Below are 12,957 nucleotides of genomic sequence, written 5' to 3' on the forward strand. Positions count from 1 at the left end.
CCCATCTTCCCAAACTCAGCCGCAGCAGCACTCTCTTTCCCAGGCTACAGTCACTCTGTTTCTCAAACAAGTCTTTTGCAACCAACGATCTTTTAGTTTTGGTATCCAGATCAGAAAATTACATCTGGGTCTTAAATCTTCGTAGGACCTAAAATGGCAGCCACCAAGATAAGCCTGAAGCTTTTCATAGATAAAAAGAGCGAAATTGTGCTATTTGCTGAGGCGAGCAAGGAATTTGTTGATTTCCTCTTCAACGTTTTCACTCTGCCCTTCGGAAATATCACCAGAATCCTAAAAGACAAAGGCATGGGTGGCTGCTTGCCAAGCCTCTTCAATAGCATTGAAAATCTCAGCGACGCTTACTTTCTGCCAGACCAACCCAAAGAATTTGTGTTGAATCCCGTAGTAGCCGTTCCCGGTCCTAAAGTCCCTCTACTCCTCCCACAGATTGAGTCTTATAAATCAAGGGAATCGAGTCGTTTTTGTGGTTCTTGCGGCAACTTTCAGATCGAGGAAAAGTTAAATTACAACACCAGACTTTGTGCCTCCTGCAGTACTGCTTCAGTGACGACTCGTTTTCCTGAGGGTTTCGCAAGCCCGGCATCTTCGAGTGATGAAGGTTACGTAAAAGGGATGGTTATATACATGGTGATGGATGATCTGGAGGTGAAGCCCATGGTCAACATCTCTTTCGTCACTCTGCTTACCCAATTTAATATTCAGGATGTAGGGGATATTGAGGAGAAAGTTGTCCAATTAGGCATAAATGAGGTATATATATATATATATATATTTGGAATTCATCCCTCATTCCCTTGCTTTCTGTGTACTAATACAACTCTGAAACTTTTATTTTTTATTTTTAAATACTGGTGTTTTTGGAAGCAGCTTTTGGGATTTAAGATTTACGGTGACTATTTTTCAGGGAGTGCAATTGCTTAAGGCTTCTCTCCGTTCAAAGACTGTATTGACTGACATTTTTCTTCGGGCTGAGAACCTTGCAACTGAGGTGTCAGTTAAAGATGAAGGTGTATAAGCGGGTCATTGAAGGCGGGTCATTGAAGGCAGTGTAAATTCGTATGTTGAAGATATTAATACGAATTCAGAAAGAAAAAACAAAAATTCTATTTGATTCTGATAATAATTCGGTGGGAGCAACTTTTTGACGACAAATTCTATCGGCCATGATTTCAGCGGTGTCTCTCTCTTCTCGATCACCTTTTTTGATGGTTGATGATCTTTCGAGCTATCATGCTTCTGCCAATTTCCTGTTTAGAATAGGGTTGATGATATTATATAGATGGTTCTTTTTTTTTTTGAATAGATATAGATGGTTGTTTTGGGATTATTTATAAATCACATTTATATTTATTGTTTCGGCACTCTTCTTTTACTTCTGAGTTCTGAGTTTGTACGTTATTGAGAAGCCACGTCTTTTAAATTTTTGTTCCAGTGTAACCAGGACAGGCTCAATATATTTGGGAGCTTTAGGGGAAATTTTAAAGTTAGACATTAATTTTTTTAATATTTAAATATTAATTAAATAATATTTATTGTAATAATATTATTATATTTTTATAATATTATTATTATTATTATTCTTATTGTTGTTTTATAACTTTTAAGTTTAACTTTTAACTAGTTGTCCAAAAAAATTAATGTGGCATATTTATTTTTTTTGGGTTAATTGGCATTATTTTACTATGGGCTTATTATATTGGGGGCCTTACTTTAGAGGCCTTAAATTTTTATGAGAAAATTTTAGGTCTTATTTATTTATTTTTTTAAAAAAATTAAGCATTAAGTTAAAATAAAATTTTAAAAAATTTTAGGTTTTTTTTGGGCCTTATTAAAATTTTTTTGGGCCTTACTAACTGGGGGCCCTAGGCGACCGCTTCAGTGGCCTAGCCATTGAGCCGGTCCTGAGTGTAACTATCTTCTCTTTAAATATAATGGAATATTGTACTTTAAAAAAAACAAAAAAAGTGTGTAAGCAAAATATATATATATCAAAAATTAAGGTAATAAAAAAAAGTAAATTTAATCACTTAATCATTACTTTAACGCTTTTTCTCTTCTCTTCGCTTGTAAGTTTAAACTTTTTTTTAATAGATAAAATTTATTACGTGAAATATTTAGTTTAAGTAAAAATAACTTGATGACGTCAAGTTTGATTCCAGGACTACTTGGAAACGTGACACTATCCTGCCCCTACGCGGGTAAGGGAAATGATATCCTGCAACGCAATGGACTCCACGTTTGCTGCAGTCGCGGGAATGGGCTAAGAAGCTTGATTGGGCTTGGGTGAGTAATCCTCATAAGGGGGATGACTTACCCTAGCCCAATGTTTTCAGCCATGACCCATAAAAAGAAAGGTACATCTATGATGGCGAGGATAGAATTATGATATATATGTAGCACTTCTTGTTTAGGAGGGAGCGAACCACTTCTTTGAAAAAAATAATAATTGAAAAAAAAAAAAAAAAAAAAAAAACCTTGAGGGGTTGACTTGGCAATGGGTTGGCTTGAACATCTGCATTCCGCTTCATTTTTTTTTTTTTTTTTTTTAATTTTTTTTTAAAAAAATTATAATATGATTGATACTCACACATCCATTTTATGAATTCGATCAACTTCTTTGATGGTGGGGACCGATTTATTTATTTTTGCTTACCTTATATATATAATAAGGTATAGTTTAATTATTAGGATTAAGTTATCATATGTCTTAGTTTAATTATTAACTTTATCGTTTCCAAGGAGTAGTTCAATCAGCTAGGAGCCGTGCCTCATAAAGTGGAGGTCACCAGTTTGATCAATCCATTTTCCCACATCTTGTATGGACATATCAAAAAAATAAAAAAAAAGATTGAACTTTATCATCTTTTTATAAACTAATAATAAATTTGGTTGGAAATAATTATGGTAATGAATTCATTACTTTGTTGAATTTAGTGTTGTGTATATGTATACAATAAACTTGTAAAGTTTGTATCTCACAATACGTAAGAGTGACTTTTAACATTACTTATCATAATAACAACTTTTGTGCGGTCTTCATAGAAATCAAGGGTTTTGTGCCCACTACTTAGAGGTCAACACATTAGTTTGGTACAAAAAAAATCATATGTTAGTAAAACACGGGATTAAATCCCAACACAGCCGCTGAGCCACCGCCTATCGCCGCCACTGCCCGGATCTCTCAGTCTCACCCACACCCATGCCCACGCCAAGACGTTGCCTCCTAGCCGAACCCTGCCGCCATGCCAGATCTCTCTCTCTCTCTCTCTCTCTCTCTTATAATTAGAAGATCTAATCCCACCACAACCACCTAAGATGCAAGCACAGCCCACCCATGTTGGGATCTTTGAGAATCACCGCTTAGAACTACCCGAGAGAGGGAGATAGATACTAGCTTAGGTGGTAGGGTTTAGCGGGTGGCGACAACGTCTGGCGTGGTTGGCGGTGATTGTGTTATGAAGGTTTTTTTAAAGAATAAAAGAAGGTTGGGTTAAGTCGTATGTTTTTTTAACATGTGTTTTTAATTTTTTTTTTCAAGCTGATGTGTCAGCTTTTGAATGGTGGACAAAAAAACCTTGGTTTATGCCAAGACCACATTGAAATTATTCCCTACTCATCACATTGAAAGAGTATAAAGAAAGATAGAGTTTTTAATATATCTAAGGCCCTATATGAGATTGTCTTAGAGAGTTTAAAAAGTATTTTTAGTACCTAAAAAGTTGTGCCAACCAAAAGTTGACATGTTTCTTAAAATTTATATATATATATATAGAGAGAGAGAGAGTTTTTTACTCTAACTTTAAAACTATATTTCTTAAACACAATCGCAATGCATGTTCAAAATTGACCATCCAGCCAACAAAGTAGTTATAATATGTAATCATACACTTAATAATTTAACAACATGCAAAAAAAGAAGCATTTGGTTGTTGCCATGCACATGCACAGAAAGCAAGGGATGAGTCATGAGTACATGGCATACCTCATCCATGCCCAGATCGACCACTTTCTCCTCAACATCCCCAAAATCCTTGACATTAAACTTGGTAAGTAGAGTGACAAGAATGCTGGAAGAGGATGGCTTCACCTCCATATCATCCATCACCATGTATGTAACCATCGGTTTCACATAACCTTCTTCACTAGTGGGGGATGCCCTGATTACTCTTGGTGGGTCTATGAATGTTACCATCCGGTCCATCTTATTGTTGCACTGAGGACAAATTGTGCTATCGGCATCACTCATCGGCCACGTAACTGCTACAGTTGTTGGAAATGTATGAGTACGGACACCTGTACAATTGAGTCAATTGACGGAATGTTGAGCCAACGTTTTGCAATAGGTGAGGGAGTTTAATTAGCAACAGGCATGACGTCATGACGACGTTGGGATCTAGCAGAAAACGTTTGTGTTTGTTTGGTTGTATGTAAGTAACGCTAATATTTTCAATGCACCGGTAGAGGCCAGGCTTGGCAACTATTAGAAATGGGTCTTGGGTTTCACTTAACCTAAAAGTTAACTTAAAAGTTGAGGTTTTTTCTCAATTTATAAATGATCCATCTCCTTAATACCCAAGTAATGTGGTACTTCCAATACGCCCCCTCACGTGTGGCGGGAGGACATCCAAGCTAACAACGTGCGACAATGGGTGACGGTGGGCCACAGCTAATTGGGCTAGGCAAACCCAGCTTTGATACCATATTAGAAATGGATCTTGGGCCTAATTCAACCCAAAAGCTAGCTCAAGAGTTGAGGTTTCTCCTCAACTTATAAATGGTCCATCTCCTTAATACCCAAACAATATGGGACTTCCAACAGCAAGCATGAGCCTACCATGCCGCCTCCCTCTTTCAGAAGCCTCGTCACAGTTCCATTGGCAGAGTGAAAATACTAAATAGGAAATCATTGAATTCCTTGTTTGCTTCAGCAAACAGCACCCGTTGTCTCTTCTTGTCTTTGAAAAGCTTCAGGCTTACTATGGACCTCTGGTCGTTGCCATGGTACCGATGGTAGGTCTGTGAACGATGATGAATCTTGGAATGGATTCAGTATGGCAATTAGAACCTTACACAGAATTGTTGGATATTGAGAAAAAGAAAAGAAAATGCAATGTTAGAATATTTTATAGTATTCTCTAGGTTTATTCCTTACCTTAATTAGTATAGGGTTTCTTGCTTATCACTTTTAGCCTCTCTATATATAGGGACCTATGTAATCATCATATTATATAATTAATATAGAAGAGATGTAGTCTTATATACTTCTGCTCTCTTTTCTCTCTCTCTCTCTCTCTCTCTCTCTCTCTATTATTCTTCTTCTTCCAATATACTCCACAATATATTTAACATGATATGAGAGCAACTTTCTTGTGGCCTCCAATAAACGTCTTTGACGTTTTTCGACGCTTCCTCTAGCGACCTCCATTTTTTGGCCATCCGCTTGCCGCCAAGCGGTCATCGCTCAAAATTTCTTTCATGCCTTCATTGCAGACTCATCTAGGAAAATTAATCCCAAATTCATAATTACGAGGCACAGATCTACAGAACTGTGGAAGATCCGCCGCCACTGTCCCACCAACGCGCCTCCGCTAGTTTCTGCCCGTGCCTCCACGCACCGCCACTGGCCGGAGCTACACGCTCCTCCTCAGACGACAGATCAAACACCTCTGAGTCCATATCCAAAGAGATTTCAGTCGTCCATGCTTCCACGCGCCTGTAGCACCTCCCACGCGCGTTCACGTGCCAGCCATGTCTTGGCGCGTCTGATGCACGCACCTCACGCACCAGAAAACTATAGCTAGGGTTTGGTGCATGTGGTGTACGCACGCTAGACTCTTCTCCTCCTTCCCTACTACCACATCAGCCCTAGCCTCTGCCACGTGTTAGATACGAAAAAAAAAAAAAAAAGGATTCCTACTCATCTGGATCCAATATTTTTTACCTGATTCAACGAGTTAGAACCAGATCGTCTCTTTAGGGCCAGACCAACCCATTTAACAGTCCATGAGTTTCAACCATTTTGGCCCTTGTAACCGGCCCACTTGTTATCTTGGATCCATCTAAGGCGCTCTAACCAGATCCAAAATCGGTTTCTAACCGACTCATCTCGAGTCCATCAAAGGCGCTCCAACCCAGTCCAAAACCAATTTCTAACTGGGTCATCAAGTTCAAATTGAATCTCTAACCCGGTTCAACCGAATAGGCCAACTGGGTCAATCTGTCCAACCGGTCCAAATTAGTCAACCCAATTCAACGGGTTAGACTTGGTTTATATGATTTCGCGTCAGACCATATTTAATTGTCCATGAGTTTTGGCCTATTTTAACCCAATCAAACCGGCCCAATCTAGCTTATCCTATAAATCTACAATTGAAGACCCAACTCCATCAAGTTGGCCCAAGTCCTCCAACAACCTGTTGCCGTCCTCCACCTCAGGCCTCCACTCTGTCAAATTTTCCGGCGATTTTTCAAGTGACCCAAAAAAAAAAAAATCATAATTTCTTTCTTTTTCCCAAACTCAAGCTTGCACCTTGAGTTTGAGAGAGAATGTTAGAATATTTTATATTATTCTCTAGGTTTATTCCTTACCGTAATTAGTCTAGAATTTTTTGCTTATCACTCTTTGCTTCTCTATATATAAAAGCTTATGTAATCATCATAATATATAATTAATATAAACAAAATGTAGTCCTATATGCTTTTGATCTCTCTCTCTATTATTCTTCTGCTTCCAATATACTCCAGAATATATTTAACAAATAACATAAACATAAAAAGAAAAAGAAGACAATAAAAGAATTTTTTTTTAGGAAAAAAAAAAACACACAAACAAACAAAAGAAAAGAAAAGAAAAGATGACTGAGGTTGCATCATGTGCTATTAACTTTTGATTACAGTTTTATGTGGAAGTGGCTTTTCATGGAAAAGCACAGGCTAGTAGCTAGGCTTTAGTGTCCTTTCATTTCACCATCACGAAAATCTTAAACGTCGTACAATTGCTTTTACTTTTGTCGGCCATGAGGGTTCGTACGACATGTTTATCGCATTTTTTCGCTAGACATGGTATAAATAAGTGATTCCTCAACAAAAGTAATTGAAACAATCTGTATAAAATTCTGTGGGAGATGTTAATTTCCCGGAATCATTTTAATCTGTAAGGAATATAGGAATTAATAATATTTCTAACATTTATTTGTATATTGCTAATAATTTTAGCATATAATTTTGTGAAAAGATTTTTATGAAATTCATCGGTCTTGGACAGATGACTAGATGAGGGAGGGAACAGTTCGAGACACTATTCTAAATTGGCATTTTGTATAAGAAATCATCTCATAATAATTACTGAGAATTAGATCCAAGCACAGGAAGATCTCGTTGAATTACACAACTTATTTTGAATGCCATTAGGGCTGGATCGGACCCAAAAATTTTTAAAATTTTTTTTTTAAAAAAATTAACTTTAATATTTTTACTTTTTACATCACATTAATCATTTTTTGTTACAATTCAAATAAACAAATCACTACAAAACAAAATTTTTCACTTTTTTATACAAAATATTCTTATTTTTTCTCTCATATCAATCAAATCCGTTACAATATCGTTCTACTCATTTTTTCAATTCCATTGCCAAACACAGCTTATAATTCTTTGTAAAGTAACAAGTCTCTTTACGAAAATTTCATAAAGTTGTTATCTCAGTAATCGCCCAAGCCTAATAAGTAGCTTGGTTGCCAACAAACCAAAAGAAAAGTCGTAACTTTAAAAAAGTAAAGTTCAAGGTTTTTAGTATTTAAAAAAAAAAAAAAAAAAAGAAGACAGAAATTCCTTTCAATCCAATGTAATCTGTTAAATTGACGTGTCATTTTAACTTTTCTCTCTCATGTTTTTTAATATGCTTGACAGAGTCATACACGGTTAGGCGTTAACTCTTCTCTCCTAAGATTCTCTCTCTCAAACATACAGGCAAGTACAAGTCCAAAATTTTACCATTGGTGGACCTAGCCGTTGAAGATGCATCGCGGTGTGGACGTTGGACAAGAGAAATCGGCATTTTCTTTTACAATATATTTCCTAACCATTGAGGACACAAAACTGATACATGTTACCATTGGTGGACTTAGCAGTTGCAAGACCTAGACAAGATACTTTTATGTTTGCTCAAGTTTCCATCGGAGAACCACCAAGGTGGTAGTTGGTAAAATAGGAGGGAATAAGGTTCAATTCCTCCCTCCTTTCTTAATTAGTGGTCACGGGTTTGAACCCGTTTATGGTAGTAGTTCGCGAACCAGATGGTACTAAGATGGGGGCTTTACTAACTTGCACTTTGGTGGGGTTGTGGTGACGAACTCGCTTTCCTAGGCAATAGCGCGCTATGGTTCAAACCAAACATTTTATGGATGGGAACCCCTATGGTCACGCCCAAAAAGAAAAAATTACACTGATCACTCCTTCCAACCTTTTTTCAAAAAAAAAGAGAAGAAGTTCCCATTGGAGACTTCAATGCTAGTAAGTGGCCATGGATGGAAGATTGCTTTCCCTTTGGAATAAGAACTTTCCAATATTATTTAATGTTACTGTAGTAACCAGAGGTCATTTTTGGTTTCTCCATATAATCATTCGAGATATGTTACACATTATTCTCTCAATATCTTTCAACTATCTCTTTTTGCAAATCTAATGAATTCATCATTTGATTTGTAGAGTCATGTGAGTCTCATAAAAATTTAATGGTAAATTTACTCATTTACTATGGAGAAATAGTTGAAAAATGCTTGAGAGATTTTTTTTTTTTTTTAAAAAAAAAAATTATTTATTTATTTATTTTATCATTTCTCTGATATTTGCAAATGGCAAGCCAAGAAAAGATGACGCTAAGATTTCACATGATTTTATGTCGATTATAATGTTAGCTTTCTAAACATAGTGAAAATAAATAATATTATATTTTTATGCCAATAGAACAGCGTGAATCAAGCTATATTTGTTTAACATGTATGATGTTTTAACGCATAAGTATGTCACGACTTGTTCATAGGAGAACCCTCTCGTTTGCCTAAAGACGGAGATACTATTTTCTTCAAAATTTCGTTTAAAATTTGACGAAATGCCATATCAGCACTAATCACGATTTGACACATGTCTACACACTACAAAAAACTAGCACTTTATTGACGTGGCAAACAGTAACTTATATTTGCCACGTCAATAAATTTTGACGTGTCTAAATAGACACGTAAATTTTTTTTTTTTTTGACTTGTTAGATTTTAACACGTAAAAACTTTTTGACGCGCCATTTTAACACGTCAAAAAGTTTAGACGTAAAACCAGCACGTCAAAAAAAATTTTGTTCTTTTTTTTTTCTTTTTTTTTCTTTTTTTTTTTTTTAAATTTTTTTAAATTTTTAAATTTTTAAATTTTATAAATCTACATAGTTTCTAACGTGCTGGTTTTGGCACATCAGAAATTATTTTTGGAAAAAAAAAAAAAAAAAAAACTTTTTTCTTACGTGCTAAAACTAGCACGTCAAATTTTTTTGACGTGTTAAATGTTGGCACGTCACTAAAAAAAAAAAGAGCTAGATTTTTAACTTTTTCCCTCTTTTTCCCTATCTTCTTTTCCCTTTATAATTCTTTTTTATATTCATCTTTTTGGTCATTTTTCTTTCATTTTCAGACTCAGCTCTCTTTCTCTCCTCTCTCAATCTCCCTAGCCTCTTCTCTCTGCAGCTGGCCAGCTCCCTCTAGAGGGAAGAAGAAAAAGGAGAAAAAGAAGAGGAAGAAAAAGAAAAGGAGAAGAGAAGCAGATTTGCGAAAAAAAAAAAAAAAAAAAGGAGAAGAGAGAGTTTCACGTTTTTGAAGATTTGTTGAGTTTCACGTTTGAGTTTTTGATTTTTCAGGTTGATTTTTTGAAGATTTTTTGGGTTTGGGTTTTTGAAAATGGAGGAAAGAAGAGAGAGAGAGTGAGAAAATGGAGAAAAGAAGAGAGGGAGAGAGCTGGGCCATGGGGGAGAAAATGGAGAAAAGAAGAGAGAGAGAGAGCTGGGAGGGAGTAACGAAAATGGAGAAAATAAGAGAAAATGAAGAAAAGAAGAGAGGGAGAGAGCTGGGCCATGGGGGAGAAAATGGAGAAAAGAAAAGAGGGAGAAACACGGTGTGGGTGAAAATAATTATATATATTATTTTAATTAAAAATAATTTAAATTAATAAATTTTTTAACTGAAAAAAAAAAGATGGCCAAAATTTTTGACGTGCCAAAACAGCCACATCAAAAATGCTTTTGATGCCACGTCAAAAAATTTTGACGTGCTGCATTTCAGCACGTCAAAAATGTTTTCGACGTGGCGACAGTGCCACGTCCAAAAATTTTGATGTGGCATTGTAAATACGTCAAAAACCTGAAATTTTTGACACCCCCCATTTTAACCGTTGAAAAACGTCAAAAGGTGCACGTCAAAAACTCATAGTTAAAAATTCACTCCATTTTTGTAGTGATATAATTAATTAGTTAAAAAATTAATTTTTTTTTAAAATTAAAAACATTAAAAAATTATATTTAATTAAATTTAAAAGAATTTAAAAATATAAAATATAAAGCCACCCTTTTGGCCATTTGGGGGTGGCCAAAGCCACTCCTATTTTTTTTTAAAAAAAATTTAATTAAATATAAATTTTTAATGTTTTTAATTTTTTTAATTAATTATATAGACACGTGTTAAGTCGTGATTCATACTAACTCAATGTTCCGTCAAATTTTGGATAAAATTTTGAGGGAATTGAGATTATCGAAGAGAGTATTTAACCCTTCGAACTAATGGGTGGGGATGACATATCTTTTCAACTCTCTCTCCTTTGTCACATCTGTCGTCTCTTTATGGCCCCCCCGTTTGGCAGTGAGTTTGCCAAATGTCAAAAAATTTTCAGTTGCGGACATCTTTACCAAATCCTCTTCTCCAAACTGTTATATATTTGGGTTTAAACTTTATTAGAAATGGGTCTTAGGCCTAATTTAACCCAAAAACTTGATTAAGAGTTGAAGTTTTTCCTCACCTTATAAATGACCAATCTCCTTAATATCCAGGCAATGTGGAAACCTCAACTCTTGAGCTAGCTTTTGGGTTGAGTTAGGCCCAAGACCCATTTCTAACAAACTTCCTTCTTTTTACACTGCATATTTCTAATCTCTCCACCGTATGTAGAATTTTATGCAGATTGTTTTCTTCATTTTCACACTCAGTACATATATAGACATTTGTTTTGTAGCTGGGAATCACTAATTTCTACAATGTCAAGCTAAAATGGTAGAAACATGTCAACAAAAGTAATGCAATGGAACCCCCGGCAGACAAAAATAAAGGACAATAATGCTTAGCTACTAGCTTTTGCTTTTCCTTCAAAGGCCACTCACTTCCATCTTTTACTTTCTTTCTTTTTCTTCCTTAGGGCATAGGTTATCATTCAAAAGAATTTATCATTTACTCTATCATCTTCCTTCAAACTTGAAGATTTAATTAGAATCAAATACGTATATTTAGCTATTTTCTGAGTATAAATTAAACTTTCGACGCAATACACAAATATTTTACTAAAATAAAAATAAATTAGGAAGTCTTCGAATTTAAGATCATATTAAATCATATCTTAATGGACAGGAAATGGTTCATATTCAGTCATTTAAACTAGTCTTACATCCAACACAATAGAGGGCAATTGCCACAATCCACTCGAAGATTCATAATGTCAAACATAGATAACATGGCAGGCAGTGGCACCAAAATAAGCCTGAAACTTGTGGTAGACAAAAAGAAGCAACGACTGCTCTTTGCTGAAGCAGACAAGAAATTTGTAGATTTCATCTTCAGCATTTTCAGTCTGCCCGTGGGAACAGTCACCAGGCTCCTCAAAGAGAAAGGCATGGTAGGCAGCTTGCCAAACCTCTACAAGAGCATTGAAAATCTGAGCGATGATTGCTTTCAAGCTGACCGGAACAAAGATATCCTGTTAAAGCCCAGAGTAGTCATTCCTGGTCTTAAAGCCCCTCTCCTCTTGCCAAACGATAAGTTGTTTACATGCAGGAAAAACTCAGAAACTGTGTGCAGTAACAGAGGTTGCAGTGTCTATGAAATCCGCGAAATCAGTTATAAGCAGGGGGAATCGTCATGCTCTTGGTGCAGTGATTTCGTGAACAAAATCTCAAAAGAGGCAGGTTACGTGAAAGGGATGGTTTCGTACATGGTGATGGATGATCTGGAGGTGAAGCCCATGTCCACCAACTCCGGTATCACTCTGCTTAGAGAGTTCAATGTGAAGGCAGCAGGGGATGTTGAGGAGAAAGTGGTGTATTTGGGAATGGATGAGGTATGCCACCACTCACCCCTTTGCTTTCAAATATCAAATGCTTCCTTTTTCTTTTTGGTAACATCCAATAATCACATGGTCTATTCCAGGGTTTGAAGTTGCTCAAGACTTCTCTGCAATCGAAGACGGTTCTGACTGATGTCTTCCTTCCAATTCATGGTGCACATTAAAGGCGGCCCAACATATGCAAATTAATTAAAAGAAGCGAGTGTTTATCCAAATGATGTATCTATGAGATTGCTAATTAGGCGTTGCTTTAGTTGCAATCATATATGCTTGTAATGTTGTATGTTAACGTTCCATGTTACTCAAATCTGGTGTGTTTTGTGTTTTTTGTGAAGCATCATTATGCTTTATGAAATCAGTAATTAGTAGTAAACCTCTGTTAATGATATGAGATTGCATATTGCCTTGAGTGGGATGGAATTGGAGAGTTGACAGGGATAGCATGTTGATATGAGATTGCAGAGTTGACAGGGATGGTGCCTATGGATCAGATGGGGATAACTCCAGCTCCATAGTTAATGATACCACCTGGTAAGGTCGAGGGGAGGTGTGGGGCCAGACACCCACCG

At 36.1% G+C, this 12,957-nt stretch overlaps 2 protein-coding genes and 1 pseudogene across 2 annotated transcripts; 2 read left to right on the forward strand and 1 right to left on the reverse strand.

Moving 5' to 3' along the window:
• On the forward strand, positions 1–1,036 carry LOC132188449 (uncharacterized). Its single transcript, XM_059602902.2, has 2 exons — positions 1–771; positions 926–1,036. The coding sequence occupies exons 1-2, from the start codon at positions 154–156 to the stop codon at positions 1,034–1,036; spliced, it is 729 nt and encodes a 242-aa protein (XP_059458885.2). The 5' UTR covers positions 1–153.
• A 2,865-nt stretch (positions 1,037–3,901) lies between these two features.
• Positions 3,902–5,697, reverse strand: LOC148585089 (uncharacterized; annotated as a pseudogene).
• A 6,017-nt stretch (positions 5,698–11,714) lies between these two features.
• LOC148585090 (uncharacterized) lies at positions 11,715–12,552 on the forward strand. The gene is made up of 2 exons (XM_088517700.1): positions 11,715–12,382; positions 12,472–12,552. The coding sequence occupies exons 1-2, from the start codon at positions 11,762–11,764 to the stop codon at positions 12,550–12,552; spliced, it is 702 nt and encodes a 233-aa protein (XP_088373826.1). The 5' UTR covers positions 11,715–11,761.
• The last annotated feature ends 405 nt before the right edge of the window (positions 12,553–12,957 follow it).

Source organism: Corylus avellana, chromosome 6, assembly GCF_965113065.1.
Source record: "Corylus avellana chromosome 6, dhCorAvel1.hap1.2, whole genome shotgun sequence".
Classification (NCBI taxonomy): domain Eukaryota; kingdom Viridiplantae; phylum Streptophyta; class Magnoliopsida; order Fagales; family Betulaceae; genus Corylus; species Corylus avellana.

What these genes read in the sequence shown, in the direction of transcription:
- LOC132188449 (XM_059602902.2), top strand. Translation starts at nt 154, where the DNA reads ATGGCAGCCACCAAGATAAGCCTGAAGCTTTTCATAGATAAAAAGAGC. An exon ending in TCCAATTAGGCATAAATGAG is followed by an intron (nt 772 to 925) that starts GTATATATATAT and finishes ACTATTTTTCAG; the next exon opens with GGAGTGCAATTGCTTAAGGC.
- LOC148585090 (XM_088517700.1), top strand. Translation starts at nt 11,762, where the DNA reads ATGTCAAACATAGATAACATGGCAGGCAGTGGCACCAAAATAAGCCTG. An exon ending in TGTATTTGGGAATGGATGAG is followed by an intron (nt 12,383 to 12,471) that starts GTATGCCACCAC and finishes GGTCTATTCCAG; the next exon opens with GGTTTGAAGTTGCTCAAGAC.